Genomic DNA, 20,081 nt, shown 5'->3' on the forward strand with positions numbered 1-20,081 from the left:
AATTTACTTAAGGGCAGAAGAAGCCACAGAACACTGATGTTGATAAACTCCAGTTAATTGCTTATGAATTTATACATTCAGAAGTAATAAAACAGAATAATGTAATCTTTTTTTTGTAACTTGTTTTCTAATGCCTTAGTTCTAGGTTTAAAATATACTTCTGTAATATCTTCCTTATGTAACTTAAAACTGCATAAAATCAATCTAAATATTACTGAAGACAAAAATGTAAAATACTCAAATGGGATGCAATATGGCAAGATAAATGTGGAACTTCAGAGCCAAACTTTATTGGAAACTTTTACATTTTTGATACTCAAATCACCTTACTTCGGTGTCTTGCTTTATGTGTACTCAAATTTTATCCAACTTAACTATTTATTAGTTTAGGAAGAACTAATAAACATCAAAAATTTGACTTACTGAGCATGAGAGTCACAACCACTGCCAGTGAGACAGCCCAAGGTTTGTTCAATTTGCAGATCCATATGCAGTAGCAAGGTCCCATGAGGTTCAATGATACTTTCACAAAGTGTTGTCAAATGATGATAACATGCAAGTCCTTAAAATACATTTTTCTCATACTCCTTTAAACAGGTAGTAACTACAAAGAAAATCCCTCTGATACTTTTCCATTAAAATTCTGAAATCAGTGAATAACTTCTTGATATCCTCAAGAAAGTCACTCAAGTTCTGAACAAAGAAAGAAAAGCCTCTTTGCCAACTGGAGAACTATTCATCAAACATACTTGTTTATACCTTGCATTAGTTATGAAACAAGAAAAGTACTAAAAAACTGAAAAAAATTTAAGAAATTAATCCTCATCACACAGTTTCCAAGAATTTACAAGAAGGAACATTTTACAATCTCTACAAAATTATGTAATTGAACATAAACTGGTGGTACTGAGGCAGGAAAAATATTCTTAATGCAACAATGTATTTCTTATTGTTAAAATAATTTTTACCACACCAGAAATGCATTTGAAGTTAAGAATTATATAATGCAGCATTTTAAAAATACACAAACACCAACAAGCATTTTGCTCTGCCACTCTGAAGCTTTAGTAAGACACAACTGATGATGTGCTTAATGCAACTTATCCAAATATCCTCAGTGCCTCCACTAACACAAGATTAGTGTTCTAGGGTTAGTGTTCTAGGGAAGTAGATTCTTGTGCTCTGGAAACAGGAATCCATATTGTACAATCACTCAGAATAAATAAAATGTAGGAAGTTTCAATATATACATTTCAGTCTCATCTTTAATCAAAAGGAACTCTCTCAGAGCTCTCACAGACGCTGAACGGAAACCTGGTACACTATAGTGTATTTCTTTTTCCTTAAGCCAAGATTTAGGCACAAGGAATTTGTGCAACTGAGTGGAAATGTGATTCCTGTCCATCAACTGCTCGGGGACTACGAATCCACTCATTTTGTACTTCAAATTACTTAGATTGTGTATTAACCTCACCAGTGTCATACTTGTAAATGCTTTATTTACTGAGTCCTATCTGTAATCAGCTATTGACATTATTTATTTTTTCCTTATATTAGTACATACAGTTTTGTATTCTATACATAGTAATTTATCATTTAATATATTAAAGGCTGCTTAAGACAAAATTCCTCTACCTCTTGGACTTTTTTTGAAAAATTTACTGGATGCTCAATATATATAATATTCAATAGCATGTGAGAATAATTTTTATGCAACTCTGATAGTTAGAAAGATAGATAACTCAATTATTAGATCATCTATCAAAATATTCAGATGTGTAAGAGGCTACTAAAAAGATTGATGACTGAGAAAGTCCACTGATTCTCTAGCCATCATATCCACACATTTGGCTAGACAACATTTTTCGCTGCCTTCACAAGCAAGCTTCATTACCCATCACTCCACTGAAAAGAGTTTATTATGAGGCTGCCATCTTGGCAAGACTATTATTTAGATGATAAATGTTGGGGGAAAAAGTGTGTCTAGATTTTTTTTTTAACATGAGCTTTTTGACAGATAAAACAAACAGCATCTACATTTCTAATTAACTTAAATTTGGCATATACAAATATAGGTCAGTAAAGCTATGATATGCTACTAGATTATCTTCTGTCTGAATCTTGCCCTTAATTTGCAAAATGTAAATTAACTAATTAGAAGAAAAGCAGCATTATTTGTGACAAAATGCTGCTTCTACTTTTGCTTTGTGACATTTATGATCAACTATAGTCCTTCATTCTAACTTCTAGTAGATGGATAATTATGCTCAAACTAATTTATTAGGCTTTTAGCATTGTAACCCAAATAAAAACTTGAGATTTCTAACGGCAAAGAAGCACAACAACTGCAACATGTAGCTAAATGACATACTTGCCAGTTTTACTTCATTCACAATATTATGCTCTTAGCATACCTTGCATGTTTACAGGTATGAATATTTGCACCTTCAATGTTCAAGTACCTGACTCAAAGGAGAGTCCCTATTAGTATTAAAATTTCCTTGAAATCTCTGCATCCTTTCTGCGTGTGATGCACAGTAACAATAATACTCTTATGCTTTGTCCATTAGTACTAAGAGTAAAATTTCACTTTAGATGCCTGTTACCCTCTTCAATTGTCATTTGAAATGAATCAGACTAGCACCTCCAGAGTTAGAAAAAGGAAGAGGGAGCTGATAACTCTTGAGTTTCAGCCCAGCAACTTGACCTTGTTAAATAAAAAATACATGATATCATAGCTCACAGGAAGGCATTCTTTTTGCTTTGGATTGGTTTTAACTACTAGTAGGTAGATAAAGAACCAACACTAAAAGATACATTGAAAATGTCAGATGTAAATGTCAATTAAAAATTACAAGGAATTCTGAAAGGTAAGGTCTGTGGGGGGTTGACATTCTTTGACATAGTGGAGTGTGTGCAACCAGGCCTTTGGCAAGAATAGCAGGATCTATGCTGTCAGCTCTCATCGTACATAAACTTAGATGCTTGTCTAATCTGAATGAGAAATACCAGGAGAACTGGAGCTGAAGCCTAGCAGTAATATGGAAGGAAGCTGAAAATGCTCTGTCTAGACTACACAAATTTCCTGTGACAACAAAATATTTAAGACAGTACAGAAAAATATAAGGGAAAAATAATGTAAACAAAGACATAAACTGCTTAATTTACTATTTTTGAAGTTCAGGATGTAACAATCTAGTAGTGAAAGAGGCTTACATAAGAGCATTAAATTATAATGAAAATCCCAGTTTCATGCTTGTATGAAATACAATACCTAAGGAGAACAATGCATGAAAATATATACTTAATATCAATCACTCAAACACAAACTATAATATTAATAAAATATGGTATGTTCCTTCTTTGCTTTGACAAAAATTAGTTTTGATACAAAATAAAACAATCTATAATACTCAGCAAAACAATTAACTTATGCTATGCATAAGCCATGGTCTCAGTCAAAATGTCTTCATGGTCTGTTTTTCAATCACATAGTTGAAGAGAGCATAACAGGTTTAAACATTACTTATAACATTACTTTTGAGCTGGAGTAAAAAAAAATTGCATAAGATACATGTTGATTTTTATACTGTTCATGTGTCATTAAATAAAGACAAAAGTAATTAAACTGAAATGCTATTGGAGATAGGTTGAATGTATCCAGGACTTTGCAAAGTGCAGAGATATGCTTCTGTAGGTGTTTGTGTGCATGCGATACATATATTACACTTGTATCTGTTATTCTTGCAGAAGAACACAGAATTTTATCATCTTCACAAAGTATACTACTGCATTTTCTACTAGTAAAGTAGTGGAAAATAGCATTTTTCACTGTTCTTGGTTCCCTTCTTGTCTATAAACAAACATATCTTACTCAGTGCTGCTAAGGTTAGCAAGTTGGCATAGTAATTCACTTAAAAAAACTTAATTAGTTTTGAAGAAACTTACTATATAAAGTCCTAAGCAGTAAAAATCACCCTCAACTCTCTCTTCTATCTACATCCTATTTTGTTAAGATTAATTTAGTAATTCAAGTGGAGCCAGAAGGGAGAGAAAAAGGAGCATAGCAAAACACAGTATGTGTGAAAATCTACAAGCATTAGATGGCTAAACAAACCCTAAGTCCCTCAGTGTAGCAGTAAGGTCAAAACCTTTCAGCATTGTACCAGTATGTCAAAATATGTCAACAAACCATCAAACTTCAAGAAGAATGACCTTTCATTCTTTATATTTGGGCTGCTTTGGATACTGGGTATGCATGAACAGTTTTCCTAGCCACTTGACAACTGTAACTCCCAAGATTTCTTCCAAGTCAAGTTGCTACAATGGTTTCCAACTCACCAAAACAATTTTTCAACCATCTGCAACTGAAGAATACTAAACTTGTTAATGGAACAGACATGCACAAACCCACAGCAAATCTCCCTCTTCCCCTACAATCAGACATCACTTCTTACTTCAACAGTCTTCACAGTAACCTGTCAAACCAATTTAAAGAGGTAAACAGCAAAAAATGCTTGTAATTCTGATCTCCTGATTCAGACTTTGCTCACAAAGAATTCATCCTTACTGTCAGCTGTAAATGAATTTGAATGCAAAACTTTTCTCACAAAAACCTAGGAACACATTATCTGAGTTTGTGTTGTGAAATACAATCTTTTGCATCATTTCTGTTTGTACTTATCTGAATTAAATACCCTTTTATTAATCGACAGGGCTCTATGATAATTTAATAATTTTACTATGACTTATAGCTATGAACTGAAGTCCCAAGATTAAGCATAATGCACCTTTTAACAACACAATGAATCATGAATTTAGGCTTCCAAAAAGTGTGATTATTATTTTAAAATTACTTATGAGAAACTTGCTTTTATTTATTCTTTCAAAAAAGCAGAAGTAGAGGACTAAACATGTAGAACAAAAACAAATGCTGGAAGGAATCTAGTAGAGAGATGACTTACCATTTTTATTCAAAGAGAAGATGAAATGCTTCTTTTTCACTATGTGAAATTGCCTTTAGTTTTATAACAGTGTCAAATATGACATTTTCCTATGCTTTTCCTCACCTATAGTAAAGTTTCTTTAGCTAATAATGACGTCAAGCTATCTCCTGGGACTCTCTAGAAATTACATTCCAGACTGTACATATGCCTTAGCCATGCTTGAACAAGATAGAAAATTTAAATTGCTGTATTTGAGTTTATTTCTTACAGCAAGTCACTGACAGTGCACCCACTAATTACTGTTTGAACCATGTGTTGATGATCTGTATATCCTTAGAAGACAGTAGTCATGCCTGTCAGCTCTGACAAACAGACTTTTACAGCTAGGACTCCAATTTTTAATTTAATTTTAAAAAAAGTTATAAAATCAGACACTATGGAGAAAAGAAAAAGAAACAGCAACATTCATCTAAACCCTGAAATAATTTACAACATGTTCACAGACCCCATTTTAAAATGCAATCTGTGTAACTTGCTGTTTATACTCTCCAAATTACCTTTGGTCACACTAACAATTCAATAGCTTTTATTCTCATAGTTACAACAAATACAGCAATGTAGACCAGTGAAAAATGAAAAGTGTGGTATCTACTACTTGTGCAAAAGGCAATTATATTTTGTACATGGAGTTTCTCTGTTTACCCAGTAGCAGTGTAAGCTACAGTCTGCTCAGTGGATGCCACTGCTCTGAAGGAATAAACATACTGAGGGAAGTATATTAATCACTTCATACTAAGTTTGACCAGTATATAAAATAGCTTTTTTTCCCAAAACATAACTCTGCAAAATCAATCTGGGAACATGCAAGACCAAACTTGCCTTTACATGCTTCTTTATTATTGAAAAATCTCAATATCTAAACAACACCTTAAATTATAACTGTGCAAATCCACTGACAAGGTACACTTTGTACATTTTTAATGTGAAGCTTAATTTGAAGATGAGGTTGCAGTGCACCACTGCAATTGAAAATTGCTTAACAATACCATTGATGTATGAGCCATAAAAAACCTTGCTAAGCTGTCCCTGCAGAACTCAGAGTAATAAAAAGGTGTTCTTCTGCACTGAGGTGAACAGACATGGTTGACTGCATCTAGGGAGCTGTTCTGTTAAATGAGAAAGTGCCATTTCTTTCCTGTCAGTACAGACCAATTTAAGACACTCACAGATTTAGTTAGCACAAAGTACAGGATTTAATGAAATACACACATAACAGCAAACAAGCCCCAGCTATGTTCAAAGTTTTCAGTCAGATTCTGAATAAAATTCATCTTACATCTGTGACATGTGAGAAAAGAACACAGAAACTTTTCCAGGTTGACTCACAATTTTTAGATAAGCAATAAAAAAGCTGAACAGAAAAGGTTCATTCCTTTCAAAGTATCTAGATTTGTGTTTCTCTCCACATCTAACAGGTGATACAGATTTTCTCTTCAATTTCATTTCTGCTTTAAGTTCAACCAATGGATCAGGTTTAAAAAAATCCTAAACTGTTACTTGAGCATCATATCAACTCTATTGTGAACTCTTGCTTGTTCTCCAAATAATTTCTCTTTCAAGAGGAAGTGAGACACAAAGGTGTAGTAAATTGACTGAGAATCTCTTGAAAGACCTCTGCATAGACTGATAAAATAATACAAAATTGGTTCACAGTTTGTGCAGTTGCAACTGTGTTCTTTCATATAAATAGTTCCAGAGACCAATGAAACTTAACTGTCTAACCTCCATGCAACCCAATCTGTCAATATCTGTTCACTAACCCAACTGTCATTATATTAGAAACTACAGTAATTCAGAACTCATTTCAGAAGATGTGGCTGTCAGCTTGGCCAAGCAGTGCCAAAATTAAAACTAACAGGAATTATTCCTTAAAAAACCTCACAGAAATCTGCCTAATTTCCATAATTAACCTAAATTTTTGATTTAGGGTGTAACTAATCTTATTATGAAGAGTTCTAGCTTCCTTTAAATGAATGCAAATTCACTGCACTAAAGAATCAAACATTTTTGTACATCTTAACTTAGTATCTTTAAACTCAAGTTATCAGTTTGAAATTCACTTCTTGGAGGTGCTCTTCTCTGACACCATAATGGATGCCTTCAAACACACCCTGTACACTCAGAAAGTATTCCAGTACATCTAATGGTCTTCTCCTAGCCTGAGCTGCTCCCTTTCCTTTACACTGATGTGCAGGTCAGCAACGTTTGCATCACAATCTTTCCTGCCATTCTCACCCTTTGCCTAGATATCATATGTACTCAAATTTCTTTCTAAGTTTTACATTCAGTGTTTCACAATTTACTTTCTTCAACTCTTCTAGAATACAATATCATCATCCAACAACTGACAGCCTTCCAAGTTTCCCATTACCTTGATTCAAGCTTTCCAACTCTCTGCTTTCTGAGATTGCCAAGTAGGAGCAGGTCCTTTTTCTATCAATCAAGAATGTTGCTGCAGAGCACAATTCTGCACTTTAATGATGTTATTGTCAAGATCTGGTTTCCCTTTCTCTGCTGCTTTCTATTGAACCTGCTTTTAAGGTATTTCCAAAGGTAATGCTAGCAATTTTCATATTCAGCTGAAATACTGATTGTCACCAGACTAGGCTCTGATATTGGAACAGAGACTGTTGCACGTTCACACACTTGTGCCATGTTCTCCACTATCCCTCTGATGGTCTCTTGTGGACACTGAGAAGACTTCTAAATCTATGTTTTAAAACAATCTGTTATTAAAGGTTTAATTTGCCTCATTATCTTGCTTAGGGTTCTAATACATAGAAAAATGGCATTGAGGATGAAGCATTGTGTTTAGTACTCTTTTATGAGGAGGTGAGGAGGTGTCTAGTGAGGAGGTGTCTAGTACCATATAAAGATTTATAAATATACACAATAATGACTTTTAGAACAATAAAGAAGAAGCATTTTAACCATATTTAAGAGAAAATATCTTTACACCAATACCATCAGCATCCCACAAAATTCTGTCTAGTACAACTTTTGTTCCCCCTTAAACTGCAAATACTTACTACATTTTCAACTTGAAGATAATTGTAATTATTGCTTCAAATGTACAAAAGAAATACTTCATTAAAAAAAACCCACTGTGAAACAGTACTGTCCTACTTACAATGACAATGAGCAATAATGTCCTTTCTACACAAATCCCACTTGGTTAGACTGGGAAGATATTTTAACAAATTTGTCACTTTGTACATATTCCATAACATTACAGCAAAATCTTCCTTCTAAGTTAGGTATTAAAAAACTGGCATATAACTTCTGTACCAACATCACTTACTCTAGCATCACTGTAAAATCACCATATATTTTTGCTGCACGTTAAAAATTAAGATCTCAATTTTTCATAAATATTTCAGCACACCAACCTGAAATGCTAATTAATGACATTCAAAATGTCAGATTAATAACATGTTGAGTCAGTAGTGTTTTATCCGATAACTTCTTTTTAAAATGAATTCCTATTTATCTATAAGGAAAATGAACAGAAATATACCTGTTCCAGTAGCTCCAAAACTGGTCCTGCAAGTGGGCTTGGTGGCTACTTTCATCACCAAATGAGGCTTTGCTTTCAATCCAGTGAATGATGTGTCCTTCCACAGCTAGGGTGACAGCAAAAAACAAACTGAACTCTGAAAATCACACTCAACAGCCTGTAAGACTGTGTTAGGGAACATTCTATTTACTCCACAATCTACCACATAATTCATGCTTGCAACCACGTTACATATTTGTAAAAATTTTCTTTCAAATATGTACATAGGGCATTTAAAAAAATACCAGAAAATACTTTAAACAGATAATCACATGAATTTCAGTTTAATTACACCCTGTTCCACATATCTGCATTTATTCTAATGCAAAGAGAATATTAAAAAAAGAGATTAGACTAAGAAGCAGCTGTATTCTTCTACTACCCTTACTTTGCTGGAAGGTAGTTGTCAGGTAAGAAATTGGAAATTTCTGCTGAATGATCAAAACAGTTAGATAAGCTGCTACAGACAGACACTTGCCACCAATCCAGAATGGAAGGTATAAGAAAGGGAAGGAAATTTATCCTGGACATGTGTCTGCTTCCTTTCTTTTGTAAAACCAGTAATGTTTTATCAGAAAAGTTAGGAGTAAGAAGGCTTATGTGAAAAAATATGATTTTGTTTCTATGCTTTGGCATTTGCTTTGGTTCATGTCTTTCCTCATTTCTTGCAGGAGTGAACTACTAATATTAATAAAATAATATATTTTTTTTTTTTTGAAAAAGCAATGTCTTTTCTTAATGGCAATGTAATTTTGCAGAAGAAATCATTCTTTCTCCAAAAAGGTGTTGTTAGGTATCATTGTTAAGATCTTTAAAAATGTTATGGTTATTTTGAGTTACCTACAAGATCCATAACCATGATGCCCTGGCATAAATTTAACTTGGAGTGAGGTTTTCAGAGAGCATGCAAACCTAGAAGCACTACACAGAAAGATTACAAGAGGCTATAGCAGCAAATGATTGACTACAGACTGCAAAATTACTCAGGGAATCTGGGAAAATAACTCATGAAGTCACCATACTAAGCTCTATGTGCCACCACTGCCCTGCTCTCAGTAACCGAGTTAACTTGTGTAGGCCCACACTACTACATCCTTCCCCACCCCCAACACCTTTAGACCCCAGGAGATAAAACAGCTGAGGTAAAATCAGCTCAGATGCTAATTCTAAGAAACATCTGCCTTTCCTAGGTTTGTACTCAGTCATGAAGAAAAGAATCCAAGGACTGCTATACCTTAGTTCAGACAACAGGTAGAACATGATTTCCTCTAAGTCTCAGGTGATTACAATAACTTAAAAGAAGTAATGCACTGTTATTATTTGAATTTGAGACAAATATATGCAAATGAATTATTACTATTTTTAACCTTCTTTCTAATAGGGTAATAATAAAAAAATAATTCTTTTGGGTGTTCCCTGGTTTCCCTTCTTAAGAATTAAAATGTAGTTGCTTTTCTAGTTTCCTTTTGATCAGACTCCTGAATAGGTGGAATATGACCTCATGCTCCTAATATAAAAGCGGGTACCCTTAACACCATGTGTGTACTGTGTTTATTATGGTCCACATTACTGGGCAATCCTACTAATGTATGCAACTTTCTGAAGAGCAGGTAAAGAGGGAGGCAGGCTCTTTTCAGTGGTGTCCAGTAACAGGACCAGCGGCAATGGGTACAAACTTACACACAGGAGGCTCCACCTGAACATCAGCAACCACTTTTTCACTATGAGGGTGCTGAGCACGCGCACACGTTACCTAGAAAGACTGTGGATACTCCCTCCTTGCTGATATTCAAGTGCTGTCACATGGCCTCAAGACCAGAAAAGGCAGATGAACTTTAACATGACCTTTATACTTACTTTTTTCCCTTATTCTTTCTTCCCATTCAGGCTTTTAAAAAACAGTAAAGAACTGCAGAGTTGTATTTGGATGCAAAGTGATGGTAAAAGAATAACTGCACAATAACAAACCTTTATGCAATGACCTACAGGTGTAATGTAATAATCTTAAGACTATGAACTGATTTGATCTAGAAGTAAAAGACATTTCTAGCTATTTCAGAGTTTAGTTCAGAATGGCAGTGGGCAGAATACATTAGTGGGAGCAGGGATTTGGGGGTTTTTAGTGTTGTTTTTTTGTCCTTTTTTTGTTAATGAGATAAAAACATGCAGAGACTAAAGAAGAAAGACTGGGTAACACTATTTAGGATCAACCTCTCTGACTCAAACTAGAAGTTCTTAGAATTATTGGGTAACTCCTGAAGAGACTTATTTACAGTATCCTAGAGTATGCTTCACTTAAGTAGCCATAATATTTTAGATGAGTACTTCTACACAAAATAATAAAAATTCTTTTAAAAGACTTACCTACTGGCACTTCTAAAATAAAGTCTGGTGTTTTGTCATAACCCTTTGCACGAAGCTGATCTTCAGCTGCACATAGAAAATAAGAACTACTGTTTATGAAACTATTCCATTAAGTAGACAGCAGCATAATTAATTTTATTCTAAATAAGAATGCAAGAATTACTAATGCAATCATACATATCTTTCTTATGCATGCAATGCTGTGTCAGATTAAATGAACCTTTGTAGAAAACCTGAAGCATGGATATAAAAATGCTTCTTTGTCATCTCTGCATTTTTATGTCTTCATTATAAACATCATTAATTCAAGCTGTCATACAGTATTTTATAACCTCCAAATATTCAAAATAAAGAGGTATATTCACTGATTGAAAGAAGAGTCTCTCCACCTTCGGATGTGTTAAGATTAATCCTACCAGCACCACAAACATAGATATACTGTTGCTACTGCCTTGGTTTTATTTTTAATGTTAACATAAAATTGTTAAAGAAAAAGAGCAAGAAAAGCCTTCTCTCCCAGAAATTTATTAAAGTAAAGAAAAACCATAATTTTAGTTTCTTTTGCATTCTGGATTCTGTAGAATTTTTCCAGTTTCTGAACATAGATTTAGACATTCTGCTAACATTATGTCTATAACTTGATTGTTTAAAAATATTAGAGATGAGTATTTCAATAAATAATAATGAATGAGCAAGACAAAACTGCAAAAGGGAAAAGAAGCTTTCTTTTAAAAAAATGAAAAAAAAAGAAGAAAGTAAAAAAGCCCATGCCACCTCTTAATGTTTTTTGTCCTTGATTTCTGATACCATTACATTGGTATTTCTGAAACACCATTTCTCCATTAGAATTTGGAGTGACCTGGTCATTCAATTCCAGGCATGGCTTTCTGTCTTCACCCAAGCTCAACTAATGGCACTACCTAGTAACAAGTAAGGCTGTGTAGCCCCTTAACACCTACTGGGCTGTTGACATTGTCATGCATCCCATTCGCCTTTCTACATCACCTTTGATTAAAATTAATGGTCCATTCTCACTGTTGGGTAGCTTATTTCCAATCCATTTATCAGGTTAGGACAGTAGTTTCATGGCCAATGTTCAGAACTCAGTTTTTGAATACTTTGTGCAAATCCTGAAAGGTCAGCAGTTTGAGTCCAAGTAACATTTTAATGACAAGAAAACCATACTAACTTAGAAATCAAAATACTGTAATATTGCCAAAATCAAACCCTCCCACTCTTTTTCATTGAAGAATGTAATTCTGAAGTATTTTATACAGTGAACTAATTCTGAAATTGGGACAGAAGTAAATTTGGAAATCTGAACATTCACATCAGTGTAAACTGCAATAGGTGTTTATTCTTTTTGAGTGGTACTATAAGTTTTTTTTTAATTTTGAGAGCATTTCTTCATTATAAACACACTACACTAAATATAAGTCTTTGCAATGTGACACTTCATTATCACATAATATAAAATTATGACTCTTATCACATGATAAGATAATGAAAAACATTTCTAGGATTTGGAGACAGATTTGGTTTTTGACTAATTTTTGAAACTTAAATTGTCAAGTATACAAATCATGTTAAGATCGAGAAAGTTCTAATTTAACAGAACATCTGAATAGAAAGTCTTACGCCATAATATAAAAATGAATTAATGGTCTATGTAATCTTTTAATCCTTATTTTAAAAAACCAACAAAACAATTTTATCCAAATTTAGTTAACTTTAATTTAACAATTAAGAGCAACCTGCTCTTAATTGCTTAAAATAATCTAGCATAGAAAATAGGAAGTCCCAGCTGAAATTTTTTTCATTTAAAAGCAATAGTAATAGAAAGGCCTGTCTTTTCTTTCACATCTAACAAATGCTAGTACCACAAAATAAGGCAAATGCCCCTTAAAAAACTTACTGAAAACCAAAACAGATGTAAACACCTTTCATAGGTCAACACGGCAAGTCTCTGAACTGGAATCTGTATCAGCATTACTTTTAATATTCTTCAGCAGATTGTTTTTTCAAGGGTGCCCAAATACTTTTAAAATCTTTTCATACTAATTCATGGTGAGGAAAAGAACATGATTTTTTTAAAATATCTGGTTCTAAATGTCTTCATGTGGTTTCTCCTAGCATTCCATACTGTGATTAACATTGGAAAACATATTAAAAACCATGTTTATTATTGATGTATCTGTCATGTGCAGAAACAGAGCTTTGCATTAGTATTTCTCCAAGTGTTTTAAAGCTTTATAACCCTGGGGAAGAAATAATTACCCGAACTCCTCACAATCACCATAAAATTTTTGTTTTAAACCATAACACCATCAAAAAGAAGTACTAGCTTTTCAGCCCAGGTATGTTTCACATTGCTCCAGAAACTACAGAGGCAGCATTCTGCACCTCAAAAGATCTTTAAACTCCAGCATGGATTAAAAAATAATTCAGTAACTGCTTGAAAGCCAGCCCACAGCAGTTTTGACAGTTACATTTATAAATCCTCAGGTCTGAAAATTATGTGGAAACAGCCCTAATAAGTAGTTTGTCAACAGATACCCCATTAATTTAGATTTTCAACAAAACTGCAGCTTCATCTTTACCATAATGTCACACTCAATCAGAACCATTTAACACATCATTGTTCTCCTACTAGCCCTCCTCTGCTGAGGCATGAATGAGCTACAACTGCAAATTTAAGATTACAGCAGAAAACACTGATCAGATTTCATGATTTATATCCACTGGTGGAAATCAAAGGAGGATAAAGCTCAATAGCTCCCCATATATCTAAAAACTTTCCTAACATAATCATGGTAAAGACACAAAAATAAAATTCCTATACAGAACTTAGAAGCTCCTGCCATTTCAGTATGGCATGTGAAGCTGCGAGCCTATTTTGATAAAATGCTTCTATTGATCACTTTAATCTCAAGCAGGCCAAGTGATAAAGACTGGAGAGAGCTGTGTTTTTGCTGAAGAGAGGATATGGTATATGAAGCACTTCTTATGAAGAGTGGATTAATCAAATGTAACCCCCATTAGTGTCTATAGGTTTCCAGTCAATTCCAGGGTGACTCTGAAGGTATTACTTCTGATCTGAAGGCTTGGAAAGCCAACTGCTCTAGAAACAAATTCTGTCCAGAACCTAAAAAGATGCTTCATGCTCTAAGACTATACTGAGGCACTTGATATTCACTGTGTCCTGTGACTGTACTTTCCTCTCCTGTACTAGACTCTCTGTTGCTCAGGTGAACACATCTGATAGAAACTTCCTGACTATTCTTGAAACAGTAATGCAGAATATGGGAACTCCCACTAATATGGGAACTGCAAAATTTCTGTTTCTTTGAAACATGTTAAAAAGTAATGGAATTACAAGCCATAAGCCATGTAAACCATAAGCCTTCTTCAAAACAGGAATGAAGTATTACGCAACAAAGCCTGAATTTTTAGACCTATGGGAAATACTGGCATCTCTTCTGTTTTTATGGTGTTTTCTTCAAGCAGTTTTGGAACTAGGTTTTTGGAAAGGAAAGGCTGTATTGCAAGAGACTTGGTAGGGTTCATCTTGCAAATATTGGGAAAGTTTTATTTTTAAGAATATCCCAAACATATATAGATATGAAATAGATACATGATCACAGACATAATAAATACAAATCTTAACATATCTTAAATCATGACTAAACAATACTTCACTATATATAGAATGTGAACAACAAATTAAGCTCTCTCATTTCTATCTTCATATTTTAATAAGTTCTAATAAGTTAACTTCTAACTTCTTCTAATAAGTTAACGCATTCTAGATGTTTTAATTTGATAGCACAAATTTCTTGGAGCTAATTTCTAAAGAAAAAATTGATGCTTATCCGAAGTCATGAAACAGTAAAATTCAAATGTGATTTTTATACTTCTTAAGCTTACACAAGCCAAATAAAATGATAATTCATTGGGTTGAGGATCCCTTACTGAGTCATCCAGTCCATTCCCTCGTATCGTGATGGAATTGATTTCATTACCAGCTTTGATAGATGAGTGTCAAATCCAGCCTTGAATTTTTCATTGAAGGTGATTCTACAACCTTTCCTGGCAGTTTGTTTTACATTTATTGTTCCTAGAACTGTTTGTTTATCTTGTTTTTTTTTAACCATCATCTCTGCAATTACAGCTTAAGCCTATTATCTATATCTACACTCTTACAGTCAAATAAGAAAATTTGCCTCTTCATATTTTCATAGTGTCATTTGCAAGCTTGTAACTAATCCTCTCCTTTTTTCATTTTTCTCTAAAATAAAAGAGAACACTAATTCTGTTCCTTAATCATGTGGACAAATGCCTTAAAAAGTTTAATAATGCCTTCTAACTTCTTAAATTTGTTCAAGGTTTCCAAAATCTTAACCTGATATAGCTTCAGGAGAAATCATAGCTCCAGATAAACCCAGCAAAATTCACACAAATTTAGTACAATGCCCAATCATTAACAGAAGAGAGCATTTCACTTCACTGTCTCATCACATAAGGAATCCATGCTTTAAGAAGTCACTGTTTGCAATCACATTTACAGAATGGACACTTTGAATATTAATCTTTATTTCAATGGCACTCATGTAAAAGAAACCTACTGCAGGCTAAAAGAAACATACTGCAGGCTAAAAGAAAAAAATGAAAGTAACTTCCTAACTAATTAATCCCAAAAATAACTTTAAAAATTGGGAGTGTTAAAAAGAGTAATTGCATTAATTGGGAAGCAGAGGGCAAAAATTCAGCAGAAACTGCACAGCAAGGTAAATGAGTGAATCTTCTAGCAGTTCTTTAATACATAAAGCATTCTGAAGCTAATATTTCATATGCTTCTTCCTAAATCTCATAAGGCCTGGATTATGGCTAATATCTCATGACACCAAAAGTAATACTGCAGCAGATATTAAAGCATTTTTTTCAACTACTTATTCTATAAAATATTAATTGCAAGCCTGTGCATGTGCTGTATATATAGGGTATTAGGAACTGAGTTCCTGCTCAGTTCTAAATCAATAAAAGATAACATATATAGCATCAATCATATTTCACTCTTCCTTTACTACCTAATATAAGGAGCATTGGGGCTGAATTTTGTCATAGGTAAACAGTTACCAACATCTCTGAAGTTAAGAATTCACTGGATAACCTCTGCTACAGATTCTTACCTATGAAAGAGAGATTTTTTTCCAAAAGCATTTCTCGCAGCAAGACTTCGTGCTCATGCCCAATAGCACTGATAGCTTTAGGTTAAGAAATACAAGATTACTTTGGAAAAGAAGAAACTTCATAGAAACATCAAAAGTGAATTTATTTGCCTTCATCTGCATTTCAGAAGTGCCCAATGATATGAACTCCAATTTTTGAAAATCCTTATAGTGATTTTTAGACGCATACACAACTTTGCAAAAATCAGATTATTGTACCAACAGCACACACTTAATAGAATTAAGACCCATTTAACCATATTTATTCAGTATATTTAAGGGCAGTATTTCAATTTTTTTTCTTTACTGTTTATTCTTCTAAATATAAAAGAAAGTGTGATCCTAAAACCTGCAGTAAAATACCTTTAAAGTTGCACTTTACTGACAAGCGACCAATTCTCCAATCCAGCAAAGGACAAAACAAACTGGTTTTCTTTTTCTATATTTTGAAAATGATAGGTAATACATTCATCTGAAACATCTTACTGTAAAAAATCCATCCTTTTAATTGATTTTTCAGAAGCATGAACTAATGTCAGGGAAAGATAAAATCATATTTTATAGTGAAGTCCTTTTCACTTCACCGACTGCCTGTTGATCAAATGTCCTATTCCTTGGAATATGTAAAACAATCACCATATGAAATATTTTTAATATATCCTCTTGGAGGTCAAAGTTCTATTCTGGAAGCTTTTAAGAAGAATCCTAGAGAAAAATATGATAAAAGATCTTACGTTAAAAGCAGTTAAGCTCCAAATTCTGTTTAAAGTCACTTCTTAAAACTTAAACTACAGATCATCTTACTATTACAGTTAAGTAATTAGCTTATATGAACCCTTCATATTGAACAGCAAAAAAATTATTCTATGGAATCACTTCACATGTATATACAGCTTATATAAATTGAAACTGTATTATGTTAAACTCTACTAGCAATTTCAGAACAAAAGGGACAAATGAAGAATGGCAAAAAGGTAGGAAAAATATTGCAAACAGAATTTACAATGCACCATAAGCAAAAACACTTAGTCTATAATAATACCTGTTATTGATGTATGGCAATGACCATGGGGCAAAACTTGTAAATAACATCAGAAGCCATTTTCTACTCATGCAATCTAGCAGCCTAGTTTCCCGTAAGCATCTGAACTATTACTGAAAAATAGCCTCTTGGCATTTACAAAAAGGTTGACTTCATACTTTGGTCCATGCATATACAATTAGATAGTTATATTTAAAATCAATATGCAATCCTTCAGAAGACATTATGCTTTTAAAACCTTAACTTTAAATTGATTTTTAACTATTTTATGCACCTCAAAATTAACATCTAATTCAGCAACATACAGTAATGCACTCACACAGCTTAGTATTAAACTTTTCTGTACCAAAATGGAATTGAAAAACTCTTCATTACTCTCATTGACGTCACTGCATATTCAACAACCGATCTGAGCCACAATATGAGGAGGATATAAAAGTCTTTTCTAGATTGCAGGCAAATAAGTCTTTAAAATGGTTCATAATTCTACATATGTGTCTTTGTTATTTTTAAGCTTGGCACTTTCATAAGACTACAGCCAGATTGCTCATCCACAAAATATTAATCTTAAAATTCTGGATATGAAAACCAATGATCAACAACCATTTAAAATGTGTGGCTTATTAGATTAATCCACTTTCAGAGCACCTTTTTTTAATTGTGAAGATAATCTCAATGAATATCTAAAATTACAAATTAAAAGCACAAAATACAAAGACAATTAGAACTCTCTCCTGCTGGTGTTAAAATTAATGGCGGCAGGGCTAAGGCTGTAGTAGACACAAGTGTTTCTAGCAGAAAGAAAGTATTTTTAAGGAGTGACAATCATGTGTATCTACATGTGCAACTACATGAAGTGCTGTTTTTCATTAATAGCTAAACATCACTGCAGCTTTCCCATCTTGCGGGACAGTGAAACCAAGATTTTCCCCCAGACTGCATGCAGAGATTTATGCAAGGATTCTCTAGGACTTGGGAAGGAACTGCCTTACTAGCCTGCTCTGGGACAGCAGACCATGATTTTGAAAGTTTTCCTTTGACTGCAGATTGAAACAGAAAAGCTGCTCCTGCAAGATTTTATTAAAATAGATTTGGGTTCTTGGTGATCATTCCTACCAAATTATAATCTTAATCTGGAACATTCAGTGCCACACGGAATTCCCTCAGTGTATATACCATATGGCTCTCTAATTAATTATTTCAACACTATAAAAAAAATATCCCCGAACATTCAGGATATTTTTATAGTTTTTTACTACAGCTAAATCTCCTTTATGAAGAAGACAAAATAAAATAACTGCGCTGGAGTGTCAGGTAGGAGTTTAAAAATACTAATCAGTCAATCACACTTGAACTGCACTTGAAAAAATTTCAGTTAAAACTCATATTCATAACAAAGCAAAGTCACAATGTTGAACACTATGTATGAAACTTATTAATTTCATCACAGAATAACTGAGATTGGAAGGTATCTCCAGAGATCATATAGACCAACTCCACCACTCAAAGCATGGTCACTTAGTCTTAAGCAAAAACCAGATATGCATTTCAACTAATCTAAACCACAGAGGTTCAATGAGGCATATATATATGAATGTATAACCAGCGAACTGACATCCTCCCATGGTCCATCTGATTTTTGTTAGTTAAGAGAAAGCTCTGCAGTGACCCTCTAGCTGACTGAATGTAAAAGACAGGAGTATGAAATGTGTTTTGTGAAGCAGAACTTTATGTCAGGTTAAAGCTAGACACATCTCTTCCACACAGTCTAAGCTCATCAATTGTGCACCTAAAATTTTATGGGAAAGGATACTGTTTGATGCAGTCCACCAGTGGTCCATAACAACAGTCGTTCACAGTACACTGCAGACAAATAAGAGAAGTAGTATACTGATGGGCAACTACAAAACCATTATAGTTAAAGAGTATCTTAAAAACAGTAATTACTTTTCCTCAAAAAGGCTATCAGATGCTGTTCAGATTTAATCACAGAAAACAAAAACTGCATGCTTTTATTCACTATAAAAGCAAGCTATTAAAAAGTGAAATGCTCCCCTCACAAATATTGCACTGCCATTTATAGTGCACTCTGACCTCACTGATAGTTTATGATGACAGTAATTAAATGAGGTTTAAAATCTTTTACTCTGCTAGGCAGATAACAGAATTGCCACAGGAAAAAAAACCCAAACCAAACAAAACAAGTGTGATTAATACCTGATAGACTTGATTTGCTAGCACTCCATCTGGAATCTGAGAAGGGTCCCGTAGCATGCTATTTATAAGAGTTTTGGAGGCTAGAGAAATAAAAATAAAAAACATACAAAAAACCTGTTAGCTCAGTTACACTTTATTTATAAAAACCTTGATGATATTAATAATTTTGGAAATCATCCACCCAGCAAATACGAACTTACACATTCATAAGTACTTACCCATTCTGATACAATTATCTCTAAAGTCTTGAAACATTAAAGGATTTTATCAGCCCAAGGTGAAAGCAGGCCCTTATTTACTTAATTCTACTGGACAGTTTGTGCTTTTGAAGCACATACAGCTTCTAAGGAAACTGCTTAGTATACAGTAAGAGTAGCTCAAAATAACCTTCATGTCCTATTAGAAGATATGTAAAAATTCTAAACAGCCTTTAAGAAACTTTTCAAGGACTTCATGATTCCAATTTATTAGTTTCCAAATTCAAATATTTATTTACTCAGTTTTGACACATTTTTCTGAGCATTTAAGAGCTGGGAAAAGGCGTTCTCTGCCTTTTTGAAATGTACAAATATAAGTCAAAAGATATACGAAGCTAATTTTAGCACCTATCTTTTTTAACTTACTGATATTAACACTACAATGAAAAACTAATGTAAAACAGGAGATAC

At 33.6% G+C, this 20,081-nt stretch overlaps 1 protein-coding gene across 1 annotated transcript in view; it reads right to left on the bottom strand.

The window, feature by feature from the left end:
- Positions 1-20,081, bottom strand: part of CDIN1 (CDAN1 interacting nuclease 1) — a 124,212-nt gene that overhangs the window by 53,650 nt on the left and 50,481 nt on the right. The window contains exons 6-10 of the mRNA XM_058806820.1: positions 19,414-19,493; positions 19,010-19,059; positions 16,116-16,183; positions 10,927-10,992; positions 8,524-8,629 (exon numbers count right to left, since the gene is read on the bottom strand). Coding sequence (XP_058662803.1) covers positions 8,524-8,629; positions 10,927-10,992; positions 16,116-16,183; positions 19,010-19,059; positions 19,414-19,493 — 370 coding nt within the window. The remainder of the gene's footprint in view (positions 1-8,523; positions 8,630-10,926; positions 10,993-16,115; positions 16,184-19,009; positions 19,060-19,413; positions 19,494-20,081) is intronic.

Source organism: Ammospiza caudacuta, chromosome 6 (genome assembly GCF_027887145.1).
Source record: "Ammospiza caudacuta isolate bAmmCau1 chromosome 6, bAmmCau1.pri, whole genome shotgun sequence".
NCBI classification, from domain to species: Eukaryota; Metazoa; Chordata; class Aves; order Passeriformes; family Passerellidae; genus Ammospiza; species Ammospiza caudacuta.